The following is a 15,907-nucleotide window of genomic DNA, read 5'->3' as shown; positions in this document are numbered from 1 at the left end:
CTAAACTCTGGACCCTGCATTCTCTATATCTGGTCTCCCCGGACCCTGCATTCTCTATATCTGGTCTCCCTGGACCCTGCATTCACTCTATCTGGTCTCCCCGGACCCTGCATTCTCTATATCTGGTCTCCCCGGACCCTGCATTCACTATATCTGGTATCCCCGGACCCTGCATTCACTATATCTGGTCTCCCCGGACCCTGCATTCACTATATTTGGTCTCCCAGGACCCTGCATTCACTATATCTGGTCTCCCCGGACCCTGCATTCACTATATCTGGTCTCCCCGGACCCTGCATTCTCTATATCTGGTCTCCCAGGACCCTGCATTCACTATATCTGGTCTCTCCGGACCCTGCATTCACTATATCCGGTCTCCCCGCACCCTGCATTCACTATATCTGGTCTCCCAGTACCCTGCATTCACTATATCTGGTCTCCCCGGACCCCCTTATCCACTATATCCGCTCTCCCCGCACCTTGCATTCACTATATTTGGTCTCCCCGCACCCTGCATTAACTATATCTGGTCTCCCTGGACCCTGCATTCACTATGTCTGGTCTCCCCGGACCCTGCATTCACTATATCTGGTCTTCCCAGATCCTGCATTCACTATATCCGGTCTCCCCAGATCCTGCATTCACTATATCCGGTCTCCCCAGATCCTGCATTCACTATATCCGGTCTCCCCAGACCCTGCATTCACTATATCCGGTCTCCCCAGACCCTGCATTCACTATATCCGGTCTCCCCAGACCCTGCATTCACTATATCCGGTCTCCCAGGACCCTGCATTCACTATATCCGGTCTCCCCGGACCCTGCATTCACTATATCTGGTCTCCCCTGGACCCTGAACTTACTATATCCGGTCTCTCGGACCCTGCATTCACTACATCTGGTCTCCCCGGACCCTGCATTCACTATATCTGGTCTCCCCTGGACCCTGCAGTCACTATATATGGTCTCCCCTGGACCCTGCAGTCATTATATCTGGTCTCCCCTGGACCCTGCAGTCACTATATCTGGTCTCCCCGGACCCTGCATTCACTATATCTGGTCTCCCCTGGACCCTGCAGTCATTATATCTGGTCTCCCCTGGACCCTGCAGTCATTATATCTGGTCTCCCCTGGACCCTGCATCCACTATATATGGTCTCCCCCAGACCCCGCATTCACTATATCTGGTCTCCCCGGACCCCGCAGTCACTATATCTGGTCTCCCCGGACCCTACATCCACTATATATGGTCTCCCCTGGACCCTGCAGTCATTATATCTGGTCTCTCCTGGACCCTGCAGTCACTATATCTGGTCTCCCCGGACCCCGCATTCACTATATCTGGTCTCCCCGGACCCTGCATCCACTATATATGGTCTCCCCTGGACCCTGCAGTCATTATATCTGGTCTCCCCTGGACCCTGCAGTCACTATATCTGGTCTCCCCGGACCCTGCATTCACTATATCTGGTCTCCCCGGACCCTGCATTCACTATATATGATCTCCCCCGGACCCTGCATTCACTATATCTGGTCTCCCCGGACCCCGCAGTCACTATATCTGGTCTCCCCGGACCCTGCGTTCACTATATCTGGTCTCCCCGGACCCTGCGTTCACTATATCTGGTCTCCCCGGACCCTACGTTCACTATATCTGGTCTCCCCGGACCCTGCATTCACTATATCTGGTCTCCCCTGGACCCCGCAGTCATTATATCTGGTCTCCCCTGGACCCTGCATCCACTATATATGGTCTCCCCTGGACCCTGCAGTCATTATATCTGGTCTCCCCTGGACCCTGCAGTCATTATATCTGGTCTCCCCTGGACCCTGCATCCACTATATATGGTCTCCCCTGGACCCTGCAGTCATTATATCTGGTCTCCCCTGGACCCTGCATCCACTATATATGGTCTCCCCTGGACCCTGCAGTCATTATATCTGGTCTCCCCTGGACCCTGCATCCACTATATCTGGTGTCCCCTGGACCCTGCAGTCATTATATATGGTCTCCCCGGACCCCGCAGTCACTATATCTGGTCTCCCCGGACCCTACATCCACTATATCTGGTCTCCCCTGGTCCCTGCAGTCACTATATCTGGTCTCCCCGGACCCCGCATTCACTATATCTAGTCTCCCCGGACCCTGCATCCACTATATATGGTCTCCCCTGGACCCTGCAGTCATTATATCTTGTCTCCCCTGGACCCTGCAGTCACTATATCTGGTCTCCCCGGACCCTGCATCCACTATATATGGTCTCCCCCGGACCCTGCATTCACTATATCTGGTCTCCCCGGACCCCGCAGTCACTATATCTGGTCTCCCCGGACCCTGTGTTCACTATTTCTGGTCTCCCCGGACCCTGCGTTCACTATATCTGGTCTCCCCGGACCCTGCGTTCACTATATATGGTCTCCCCTGGACCCTGCAGTCATTATATCTGGTCTCCCCTGGACCCTGCAGTCACTATATCTGGTCTCCCCGGACCCTGCATCCACTATATATGGTCTCCCCCGGACCCTGCATTCACTATATCTGGTCTCCCCGGACCCCGCAGTCACTATATCTGGTCTCCCCGGACCCTGCGTTCACTATATCTGGTCTCCCCGGACCCTGCGTTCACTATATCTGATCTCCCCGGACCCTACGTTCACTATATCTGGTCTCCCTGGACCCTGCTTTTACTATATCCGGTCTCCCCGGACCCTGCATTCACTATATCTGGTCTCCCCTGGACCCTGCAGTCATTATATCTGGTCTCCCCTGGACCCTGCAGTCATTATATCTGGTCTCCCCTGGACCCTGCAGTCACTATATCTGGTCTCCCCTGGACCCTGCAGTCACTATATCTGGTCTCCCCTGGACCCTGCAGTCATTATATCTGGTCTCCCCTGGACCCTGCAGTCATTATATCTGGTCTCCCCTGGACCCTGCAGTCATTATATCTGGTCTCCCCTGGACCCTGCAGTCATTATATCTGGTCTCCCCTGGACCCTGCAGTCACTATATCTGGTCTCCCCTGGACCCTGCAGTCATTATATCTGGTCTCCCCTGGACCCTGCAGTCATTATATCTGGTCTCCCCTGGACCCTGCAGTCACTATATATGGTCTCCCCTGGACCCTGCAGTCATTATATCTGGTCTCCCCTGGACCCTGCAGTCACTATATCTGGTCTCCCCGGAGCCTGCATCCACTATATATGGTCTCCCCCAGACCCCGCATTCACTATATCTGGTCTCCCCGGACCCCGCAGTCACTATATCTGGTCTCCCCGGACCCTGCGTTCACTATATCTGGTCTCCCTGGACCCTACATCCACTATATATGGTCTCCCCTGGACCCTGCAGTCATTATATCTGGTCTCCCCTGGACCCTGCAGTCATTATATCTGGTCTCCCCTGGACCCTGCAGTCACTATATCTGGTCTCCCCGGACCGTGCATTCACTATATCTGGTCTCCCCGGACCCTGCATCCACTATATATGGTCTCCCCTGGACCCTGCAGTCATTATATCTGGTCTCCCCTGGACCCTACAGTCACTATATCTGCTCTCCCCGGACCCTGCATCCACTATATATGGTCTCCCCGGACCCCGCAGTCACTATATCTGGTCTCCCCGGACCCTGCGTTCACTATATCTGATCTCCCCGGACCCTGCGTTCACTATATCTGATCTCCCCGGACCCCGCGTTCACTATATCTGGTCTCCCCGGACCCTGCGTTCACTATATCTGATCTCCCCGGACCCCGCGTTCACTATATCTGGTCTCCCCGGACCCCGCATTCACTATATCTGGTCTCCCCGGACCCTGCATTCACTATATCTGGTCTCCCCGGACCCTACGTTCACTATATCTGGTCTCCCCGGACCCTGCTTTCACTATATCTGGTTTCCCCGGACCCTGCACTCACTATATCTGGTCTCCCAGGACCCTGCATTCACTATGTCTGGTCTCCCAGTACCCTGCATTCACTATATATGGTCTCCCCGGACCCTGCATTCACTATATCTGGTCTCCCACAGTACACAGAACATGGAAATGCAATTATTTTAGTAAAGATAAACTGCTAAATACCTTTTCTCATCAGCAGTATATAGCAGTCTTGTGACTGCTATCAGAGCACTAGTTAAAGCTTATTGGAGGAGTTTTCGTTCTGCAATGACTGTCCTATGAGGCTGCATAACCCCTGACCCTCTGCCTGGACAGTGCTGATTGGCTCTGTTCCCGTTCCCGCTGATGAAGTCCGGTCTTAGGATGTAATGTGTACGGGGGAGGAGCCACGCCTATGACGTCACCCACGGCTATCTTGCATCTATGCACTGTGATCTAGAGCACTCGGTTATGCACGTTTTGCCTCCTTTGTAAGTGTGTTTTTTATATTTTAATAAAAGTATATTATACGGAGAGCCCTATCCTTCTGTTTTTGCCTCTTTCCATATGTAGTTTGATTGATAACATACAGTTCGAGACTGAATGGAGCCTTCAGTGCTTGCATGCCCCAGAAGGGAAATGCGATTTTTGACCTTTTTTTGTCATACCCCGAAGGTGAGCGTTTAATTTCGTCTGGTGACTGGGAGGGTACACTATCTACACTTGGACTCGGGGTGCTCACAGCTCAGCCACTACTGACTACCAACAAAACAGTCCATCTGGGATTTTCCTCTGACACCTATAAAGTCGCCATAAAAATGCACGTTTTACCACGTTCTTTACATTAGTGTTGTTTTGTTGCGTTTAGACACGTTTTTTACACATAAAAAATGTTGGCTCAAAAACACCAGTTTGCTGCGTTTTACTGCATTTACCGGCGTTAGAGCATTTTTACAGCTAAAAAACTCCTCTTGAAACCCACTAGTTTTGGGGTTTTTCCAGCCAGAAAATTCCCCTTCCAAAAAACGCTGAGTAAAGCCTATGGGGATGATTTACTAAAGGCAATTAGACTGTGCACTCTGTAAGTGCAGTTGCTCCAGAGCTTAGGAAATGAGCAGCAGCTCAGCTGACTTCCATCATCCAATCATGTACAAGCAAAAGTGCTGGTTTTTTAGTTTCTTTGCATGTAAGGCTGGCCATACATTATACAATTTTCTTGAGGTTTTTGGTTTAGATTTACAAAAAAAACATATAATAGGAGGTCAAAACTAACAACACTTTCAATTGTATCCAATTAGGCTGCCCATACATTATACAATTTTCTGTCCATTTTCTGCCCATTTTCCTTTAGATTTACCTTCAACTATGTAGCGCATGGCTTAAATAAAACTTTAACTTATGTAGCGCATGGGCCTGCCTAATTGGATACAACTGAAAGTGTTGTTTAGGTTTGACCACATATTATATGGTTTTGGTAAATCTAAAGTAAAAATCTCAAGAAAATTGTATAATGTATGGCCAGCCTTAGGTAAGCTCTTGCACTACATAGTTAAAGGTAAATCTAAAGGGAATTGGGCAGAAATTGGACAGAAAATTGTATAATGTATGGCCAGCCTTAGGTAGGCTCTTGAGCTACATAGTTGAAGGTAAATCTAAAGGGAATTTGGCAGAAATTGGACAGAAAATTGTATAATGTATGGCCAGCCTAATTGGGTATTCTTGGCAAAGGGAAGCTTTGCCTCATTTCCTAAGCTCTGGAGCAACTGCACTTGCAGAGTGCACAGTCTATTTGCCTTTAGTAAATCAACCCCAATGTGTCACAAAGGAAAATTGTCATAGGATAACATGCTGGGGAGTTTACTGGCTGTAAAAAAAAAAACACCAAAAACAGCAGCACATGCCCAATGTGCATGATTCCTGGAAGTCAAAACCATGTAAAAACCAAAATGTTGGCAACCCAGTGAAGTGGATTTACTAAAGACAAATAGACTGCATTTTACAAGTGCAGTTGCTCCAGAGCTTAGTGAATGAGGGGAAGCTCTGCTGACTTCCATCATCCAATCACGTGCAAGCAAAAATGCTGTTTTTTATTTTCCTTGCATGTGATTGGGTATTCTTTGCAAAGTAAAGCTTTACCTCATTCACTAAGCTCTGGAGCAACTGCAATTTTAAAGGGTACAATCTATTAGCCTTTAGTAAATCCACCCCAATATGTAAAACAGAAGCAACTAAATAACGAATGTTTAATTATAATGCCTATAATCTACCTTTTGGTGAAGGTCTGCTGGTAATCGGAGCTGTTTTTTAGCGTTGAATTCTTCCATCATGGCTTTAATTTTTCCACAGTCCCCATCAGCAACTAGCCACAATGTCCTTTCCATGTTGTAAGGCTCCTATAAAAGATAAAACATGAATTGATGTTCTTTTTAGTGGACCAAGAACAGTGTCAGTCAATAAGTGATTGGCGTCTTCTGTTCCCAGATTAATCACAGTTCTAGCAGCAAGACTTAGGCCCTTTTCACACGGGCAATCAAATCAGGTCCACCTGTCAGTTTTTCCGGTAGACCTGGCACCTCGTCAGAAGGTCCATGTATACCTATGGACAGTGGGGGTAAAAATGGACTTGTGTCCATTTACACCCGCCTACCTCCTGGTCCGATCGGGTCAGAAGGGAATCTATCCTCTTCCATTTAGGCAGAGCTGATCGAAGGGAAGTGGGGTGTAAAAAGGACAGTGGAGTCTATTAACTACCAGTTGCCCAAAAAGAGCAGAGCAGGTTCTGTCCGTGTCTGCTCTGCAGAAACTGAGTGGTCACTCTGCAGATAGTGAGTGGACATGGATGTGTCATCTAGTGCAGAAAAAATATTTGTGCAGAAAAATTTTTTTTTGTTGAGATAGTCCCACTCCAAATATATTAGATAGGATATAATAGATAGGATAAAGTCCTTATTCCAAGACCCTTGACCAGAATTCACACCCATTTGTGGTATTATCACACACCGCACTCCCCAGATATAGGTGAATGAAATGCCATAAATTTTATGGACTCATGAATCCAAGATCCCCCTCGGATCAGCCTCCAATCTCAAGGTTTAGGCAGAAATCCCCAGTTGTAGGTAAGACTATTGCCTTTCACTCAATGCCTCAGAGATACACATTGTAATTGTAATCAGCCTCCAATCTCCAGGGCGAGCAAAGATCACTGGTCAAGGGTTTTGGAATAAGGACTTTATCCTATCATATCCTATCTAATATATTTGGGACCATCTCAACAAAAAAAAATTTTCTGCAGAAATATTTTTTTTCTGCACTAATTGAGTTTTTGTGAGTTAATATATATATCTAATATTTGTTTGTGCTGTTTTATATATATATATATTATTTTTATTATTGATATCACAAAGGAGCAGCAACATTTTACATAGTAGCCTCCCTAGCGGTCTCATTATGTTCATATTTCTGTGCTCAAAGCGGTACATTTTTTTGCATGGAAATATGTCATTTTTTTATTGTAGGCCTGTAATTCTCTTAATATCTCACTGAAAACTGTCTGAACAAGAGCCTAGTAAACATCCCGGGTATGTTAAAATTTGAAACGCGAAATTATAAATTATAATTTAATAAATAATCATAAAAAATAATATAATAATAATAAATTTAATTCAATAATGTAATCAAACCAAAAACACTGAAATTTGAAATATAGCACCAAGTTCGCACATCACTTAACAAAGTCGCAAAATTGTTTCCCCACGAATCATTATCATTCAATTCTGCAAGTGGTTCTGATTTACTATCGCTGTTCTCTAGCTGGTCTAAAACCGCTTTTGACCTAAAGGGACGCTTTTTGGACACCATGGACGTTTCTCTGTTTCCAGGCAGAAAGAACAGTAAAAATGCAGGCAGTGCACAGGACAAAGCACTCGGGACAAAATGTATGTGAAATGGTTTGATACAGGAATGTTTTACTATGTGATTTTAATGTATTTAGGGAATGTCACTTTTTTAAATTTCCTGTCGGTTACATCCCCGTAAGACCCGTACGTCCCGACGTCGCAGGGAATGGAACCCGGAAGACAGATGCCGGCATTGGCTGGAGGAGATGGCTGGGGACGCTGCAGGGGGGACATCGCAGTAGTGCAGAACAAGGTAAATGATCGAGGGATCCCGGAGCAATGCTGCATTGTATTCCCGAGTGTAGCTCGGGGTTACCGCATGTGGTGCTGAAACTTTACCCGAGCTAAACTCAGGAATACCTCCAGGGAGGTTAAGAATTATTTCACATTATTTTTTGGTGCTGGTGATTTTTGTTATTATGGATGTGTCATCTGCCCGCTCTGCACCAATCAGCAGGGGACCTGTGAGCTGATCCCCTGCTGATAAGAATGTAATCCACCTCATGTGAAATGGGGTTTACAGCAAAAGTCTGGAAAGGTGGTTGTGCCTTTAATTTTGTATTGGGTGACAGGCAGTAAAATATTAATTGCATTCTGCTATTTCTCCACTAGATGTCAGCAGAGAACAGATCTTTAAAGCTGAATTCAAGGTATGTGGTGAGTAGTGACATTGATCCAGCTTGGACAATACAATTACAATACAAATGAATACAGGAGGAATCAGAGGGCCCTGCGTAAGCATGTATGTGCCATTTCTGGAAAATCCCCCTGGAGACAGAAATCACTGTAGTAGGCACAGCTACTACAGTGATTTCTATTAGCTCCTGGATCCCATGCCAAGTGGTTGCCGTGCTGCTTAGTGAACACAGGAGGCTTCCACCTGTGGCATCTTGTGAAAAACATAAGATTTGTTTGCACAGGTGAAAGCCACATTTGGTAGTTCACACATATGAATGGATGTTTTATAATTAATATAAGTGTGTTTACAATTAGCACAAGACACTTTAAGATTTGCACTATATAGGTCCTAAGGGGGTAAAACAGAGATATTTATAGAGCTATCCACCCAATCTCATAAAAAAAATGTAACAGGTTAAAAGGATAAGTTCACTTTTTAACAAAAAATAAACAATTGAGTACTGTCCGTGATACTTTTTTTTATTTGCACGGGGTATGTCCCCTTCTTCAAAGTCCAAGCAGTACTGTTATGATGGGACCCATCATAACAGACCCATCATAACGGTACTACTTGGACCTTGAAGAAGGGGACATACTCCGTGCAAATAAAAAAAAGTATCACGGACAGTACTCAATTGTTTCTGTCGCAAATGCACTAATACGGCTGCAATCACCTCTAACAAAAAATAATAATTGCACATTTTTTTTGCAGGTAATAAAAATGTGCATTTACTATTTTTTGTTCTGTGAGCCTGGAAAGCATTGCACCAGCAGATCACCGGTGCCATGCAGAACTGCAGACTGTCGGTGTAAGCTGTCTGCTCGTACATCATATGGGCAAGCAGATACACACTGACAAAGAATCAATGAACTACCAGAGCACTCAACAGAGCCGTGGTAGTTTATTGAGAACTACAAGACAACAGCCACAGAGGATGTGGGAACTTGTATTCTTCCCATTCACAGCATACTGTGAATGAGTGACACAGGAAGGCAGAGCCCTGCACAAACACTTTTTTTTAAATTGTGACAGCTAGTGGGGGAAGGGGAGGGGGCTGTCACATTGGGGGAAGGGGGGCCACTCCTTCCAGAACATGTTACACGCAGAATATGGGTATAACATGTAACATGTTTCGAAAGGTGAACTTATTCTTTAAGGTGTATGAAAACCCTAATAATGAACTTCTCTTATTTGCACCTTTTTAATTTGTCAATTATACAATTGTAAGTGTTTTGTTATATCTGTTTGATATCACTTGATCCTGGAAATATTCAGGGTTGTCCTGTGCATACTTCCTCTGTTATCTTAAAGTGTTACTAAACCCCGGACCCTGCATTCACTACATCTGCTCTCCCCGGACCCTCCATTCACTACATCCGGTCTCCCCGGACCCTGCATTCACTACATCCGCTCTCCCCGGACCCTGCATTCACTATATCTGCTCTCCCCGGACCCTGCATTCACTATATCTGGTCTCCCCGGACCCTGCATTCACTATATCTGGTCTCCCCGGACCCTGCATTCACTATATCTGGTCTCCCAGGACCCTGCATTCACTATATCTGGTCTCCCCGGACCCTGCATTCACTATATCTGGTCTCCCCGGACCCTGCATTCACTATATCCGGTCTCCCCGGACCCTGCATTCACTATATCTGCTCTCCCCGGACCCTGCATTCACTATATCTGGTCTCCCCGGACCCTGCATTCACTATATCCAGTCTCCCCGGACCCTGCATTCACTATATTTGGTCTCTCCGGACCCTGCATTCACTATATTTGGTCTCCCCGGACCCTGCACTAACTATATCCGGTCTCCCCGGACCCCACATTCACTATATCCGGTCTCTCCGGACCCCGCATTCACTATATCCGGTCTCCCCGGACCCTGCATTCACTATATCCGGTCTCCCCGGACCCTGCATTCACTATATCCGGTCTCCCCAGACCCCGCATTCACTATATCCGGTTTTCCCAGACCCCGCATTCACTATATCCGGTCTCCCCGGACCCCGCATTCACTATATCCGGTCTCCCCAGACCCCACATTCACTATATATCTGGTCTCCCCGGACCCTGCATTCACTATATCGGGTCTCCCCGGACCCTGCATTCACTATATCGGGTCTCCCCGGACCCTGCATTCACTATATCCGGTCTCCCTGGACCCTGCATTCACTATATTTGGTCTCCCCGGACCCTGCACTAACTATATCCGGTCTCCCCGGACCCCACATTCACTATATCCGGTCTCCCCGGACCCCGCATTCACTATATCCGGTCTCCCCAGACCCCACATTAACTATATCCGGTCTCCCCGGACCCCCCATTCACTATATCTGGTCTCCCCAGACCCCGCATTCACTATATATCTGGTCTCCCCGGACCCTGCATTCACTATATCGGATCTCCCCAGACCCTGCATTCACTATATCGGGTCTCCCCGGACCCTGCATTCACTATATCCGGTCTCCCTGGACCCTGCATTCACTATATTTGGTCTCCCCGGACCCTGCACTAACTATATCCGGTCTCCCCGGACCCCACATTCACTATATCCGGTCTCCCCGGACCCCGCATTCACTATATCCGGTCTCCCCGGACCCCACATTCACTATATCCGGGTCTCCCCGGACCCCACATTCACTATATCCGGTCTCCCTGGACCCTGCATTCACTATGTATGGTCTCCCAGGACCCCGCATTCACTATATATGATCTCCCTGGACCCTGCATTCACTATATCCGGTCTCCCTGGACCCTGCATTCACTATATATGGTCTCCCAGGACCCCGCATTCACTATATATGATCTCCCTGGACCCTGCATTCACTATATCCAGTCTCCCACACTACACACAACATGGAAATGCAATTATTTTAGTAAATGTAAACTGCTAAATACCTTTTCTCATCAGCAGTTAGAGCAGTCTTGTGATTTTATTAGTTTCCAGCTAAAGCTTGTAGGAGTTTTCTTTTTGCTATAGTAGGATGCAGAACCCCTGACCTCTGTCTGACCAGTGCTGATTGTCCCTGTGCTCATCACATGCACTCTCCCAAGAAAAAAAAAAAAACCTTTCTAGTAATACACACCAAACTGAGCATGTGCAAAATACCTACGGTTCAGTCTGTCTTATCAGGAGATAAGAGGTGGTCGCTTGAAAAAGGGGAGGAAGAGAGAAGATAGGATCAAACATCCTTTTTACACAGTGCAGATGATTAACCCCTTAGGTTCCACAGTGAGTATAACAAGCATGCTTTACTGCATATACAGGCTGATATTATTGTTGTGAGTTTAGTAACACTTTAAGGAGAGAAATTAGCCCTCCTAGTCCTTATCTTTGGAATACAGAATAATTACTGTCTTTGTCAGCCATTCTCAGCTGAGGGTTCCTCCAGAGGTTGCTGGAAGTTCCTTGAGCTGTGTCCCTTATCATGGTGCCTTCATAGTTGCAGGTCCATAACCACTTGGCAGAGTCAGTAGAAAGACACCAATGATCTTTTTAGCTGACTGTAAGGGCGTCATTGAAGCCACCACTCTAAGGAGGGCAATCTTCCCACTGACCACCAAGGTACGACACATTTTTCCAATAGACCCAATTGACTATTCATACCAAGGGTTCCATGAGACCTACGAAATTATTTCACAGATTCCTCTGGGGTTAATAGGTTGAGAAAGGCTGCTCTATGTTGTACAGATGAAAACAGTGGAAGAGGTTGAGTTGTTTAATAACAGACAACTGAGCAGGGCTGACACCACTCAGTCCACAAAAATGCTGCGTGTTGTCAGCTTAAAACAGGAATTAGTTGTTGAATGCATTTCTGCAGATCAAGAGGTATTTTTTCCACTTGTAGGGTCTCGAACAACGTGAGCACCAGCCTGTAGTACCCTTTCATTAGAAAGCCATTTTCAGGTTTCATTGATAGTTTGACTGACAATTACTCATGTCATGACACACTGTACAAACATTAATTTTGTATATATCATTTAGATAGGTAGAGCTTTCTTTTTAATGTATTTAGAAACCATTGTTTTGTTTTTTTCTTTATTTTTTTACTATAAAAGGAAAAAAAAAAAAAGACTGAAAATGTTGCAAAAATGGTTTCCCCTACATTTTGTTATAATAAAAATACTTATAAAAATATATTTTTTATCACTTTTTTAATGAAGACTCATCTTTCTGCTGCTTGTCCTTTTATTGTCAAATCACAGGGTGATGTGGGGTGGACATCTGCAAGTGTTATGGAAGTGGAGCAGAGAATTTCAGGTCTTCTGTCCTCCAGGCATGGTTGTGGTCTGTGGCAGAGCTGTTTGAATCTCAGAACTGGTTGGACAGAAAGACAAATGCTTTGAACGATTAAACAGCTCCCTTACATCTATTTCCATTCATCTATAGACCTGCAGATGCAATGCTTAGGGTCCATAAAGGACGGAAAAACTACAATAGCATGTGACAAAAATGAAATGTGGAGATGGGTTGGACTTTGCCAGAAAGTGGGCCCGTTGGCCGGTTGTCTGGATTGACTTGCCCAGGCTGCTGTTCCTGCCACCTCTACAAGATAAGCACTCTGAAAACATATAGAAGGTGTCAGCTGTATAACATTTAATACCTGGATATCCATTGCAGAGGCTAATGTCATCTCTGTTTCTCCCAATGAGAAGTCTCCATGTTGAATGGCTCTGTGAATGATATCATTTTTATTTACAGCAGCAACCAGCTGGATAGGCAGCCCCATCTTCTGAGCAATGCAGCCGGCTGTGAGAGGAAACAGAACAGAAAAAGGTAAGTCTACACAATAGTTCTGCCTATCTCACATAACAATCACATAAAACTACAAGATATTCTCACCGACTAGAAAAATAAGTGGGGATCAGTGTCAAGGGTGATAATGTGATGTGACAGGACCATGTGAAGTCTAAGGGGGAGATTTACTAAAACTGGAGCACTCAAAATCTGGTGTAGCTGTGCATGGTAGCCAATCAGCTCCTAACTTCAGCTTGTTCAATTAAACTTCGACAAAAACAACCTGGAAACTGATTGGTTTCTATGCAGAGCTGCACCAGATTTTGTACTCTCCAGCTTTAGTAAATCTACCCCTTACTCTTTCCTTACCGGCTTGGGCAATCCATGGACACTCTGTGGCCCCTTAACGCCAGTGCTCCTGTAGCTTCCTAAGCAGAAACCTCCAGACATCGCCCCAAGACACCCTGTGAGCATTCCAGCCTGGCCTAATCTGAACCCAGGCTCTTCAACTGAACCGGCAATTTCTTCCAACCATCCTTGGTCTTCCTTATTCTCCTTGGCCATGTCCAAGCATAGTCCTACAAGTGAACAGCCAGCCATGTAGGGTAATGGTGGCAGCAAGCGTTATGAGTTACAACAATTCCTTTAATACAAGGAAAGGTGGAGAGGGAGAGACCAGTGGCATAGCAGTGGATAGAACATACAGTTGCAAGAAAAAGTATGTGAACCCCTTGGGATTAGATGGAGTTTTGCATGAATTGGGCATAAAATGTGCTCTGAAGTCACAACAATAGAAGAACACAGTCTGCTGAACATAATACTACACAAACATTAGATGTTGCCATGGTTTAATTGCACATAACATGTAAACATTCACAGTGCAGGGAGGAAAAAGTATGTGAACCTTTGGACTTAATAATTGGTTGACCCTCCTTTGGCAGCAATAACCTCAACCAAATGTTTCCTGTAGTTGCAGATCAGACCTGCACAATGATCTGGAGTAATTTTGGACCACTCCTCTTCACAAAACTGTTTCAGTGTAGTAATATTCTTGGGTTGTCTGGTGTGAATCGCTCTCTTAAGGTCATGCCACAGCATTTCAATCGGGTTGAGGTCAGGACTCTGACTGGGCCACTCCAGAAGGCGTATTCTGTGCTGTTGCAGCCATTGTTTTGTTGAATTACTTGTATGCTTTGGGTCATTGTCCTGTTGCATCACCCATCCTCTGCGGAGCTTCAGTTGGCGGACAGATGGTCGTACGTTTTCCTGCAAAATGTCTTGATAAACTCTGGAATTCATTTTCCCATCAATGACAACAATCCGTCCAGGCCCTGAGGCAGCAAAGCAGCCCCAAACCATGATGCTCCCTCCGCCATGTTTTACAGTGGGGATGAGGTTTTGATGTTGGTGTGCTGTGCCTTTTTTTCTCCACACATAGTGTTGTGTGTTCTTCCCAAACAACTCAATCTTGGTTTCATCTGTCCACAGTATATTTTGCCAGTAGTGCTGTGGAACATCCAGGTGCTCTTTTGCAAACTTCAAACGTGCTGCAATATTCCTTTTGGACAGCAATGGCTTCCTCTGTGGTATCCTCCCATGTACTCCATTCTTGTTTAATGTTTTCCTTATTGTAGATGTGTCAACAAAAATGTTAGCATGTGCCAGAGATTTCTGTAGGTCTTTAGCTGACACTCTGGGATTCTTCGTTACCTCATGCAGCATTCTGCGCTGTGCTCTTGCAGTTATTTTTACAGGACGACCACGCCTAGGGAGAGTAGCAACAGTGCTAAACTTTCTCCATTTGTAGACAGTCTGTCTTACCGTGGACACATGAACATCAAGGCTTTTGGAGATACTTTTGTAACCCTTTCCAGCTTCATGCAAGTCAACAATTCTTGATCGTAGGTCTTCTGAGAGCTCTTTTCTGCGAGGCATGGTTCACATCAGACAGTGCTTCTTGAAACCAGTAAACCCAAAACAGGTGTGTGTTTTTTAAGGACAGCTGTCAGCAACACACCCAATATCATCACACTGATTGGAGTCAAGGTTGGCTCACTCCTGGCTCCAATTAGCTCTGGGAGAAGTCATTAAGCTATGGCCTCACATACTTTTTCCTCCCTGCACTGTGAATGTTTACATGTTATGTGCAATTAAACCATGGCAACATCTAATGTTTGTGTAGTATTATGTTCAGCAGACTGTGTTCTTCTATTGTTATGACTTAGATGACGTTCACAGCACATTTTATGCCCAATTCATGCAAAACTCCACATAATCCCAAGCGGTTCACATACTTTTTCTTGCAACTGTAGTCCCAACATTCCTCTAAGGGTGGAATACGATTTGTCTTACCCCATCAAGTGGGAAAAGTCCTTATGCTCCCCCTGGAGGGAAAGCTTATGTGGAAAGGCTTCCTGGTTACATGGAGGCTATGAACAGGTCCAAGACGAGAACTACTACTTGCTTCTTACCACAGCTTGAAGGCCTTTTTCACTATCCCATCAACCTAATTAAATAGCCCTCCAGGAACATCACAGATGGGTAGAACCATTTTTCTAAACCTTTTAACAGTCAAGACATCCTTTAAAATTATAGATGATCTAAAGGCACCCCATTCTAAAATGTAAAAATCTAAACTAATCGTTTTACATAATACATCAACATCCACACACATAAGACACCCAACATTAGAGGTGATTTATTATTTCAA

The 15,907-nt window shown here is 45.7% G+C and overlaps 1 protein-coding gene across 5 annotated transcripts in view; it reads right to left on the bottom strand.

Annotated features, from left to right (window-relative positions):
* Nucleotides 1-15,907, bottom strand: part of LOC149450175 (threonine synthase-like 2) — a 164,784-nt gene that overhangs the window by 23,883 nt on the left and 124,994 nt on the right. For all 5 annotated transcript variants that reach the window (XM_089692330.1, XM_089692329.1, XM_089692332.1 and 2 more), the window contains exons 4-5: nucleotides 13,064-13,209; nucleotides 6,146-6,271 (exon numbers count right to left, since the gene is read on the bottom strand). In XM_089692330.1, the coding sequence (XP_089548456.1) occupies nucleotides 6,146-6,271; nucleotides 13,064-13,209 (272 nt within the window). The remainder of the gene's footprint in view (nucleotides 1-6,145; nucleotides 6,272-13,063; nucleotides 13,210-15,907) is intronic.

Source organism: Staurois parvus, unplaced genomic scaffold, assembly GCF_062004578.1.
Source record: "Staurois parvus isolate SC_StPar_1 unplaced genomic scaffold, SC_StPar_1.0 ptg000581l, whole genome shotgun sequence".
Classification (NCBI taxonomy): Eukaryota; Metazoa; Chordata; class Amphibia; order Anura; family Ranidae; genus Staurois; species Staurois parvus.
This window is presented reverse-complemented; position numbering and strand designations above follow the sequence as displayed.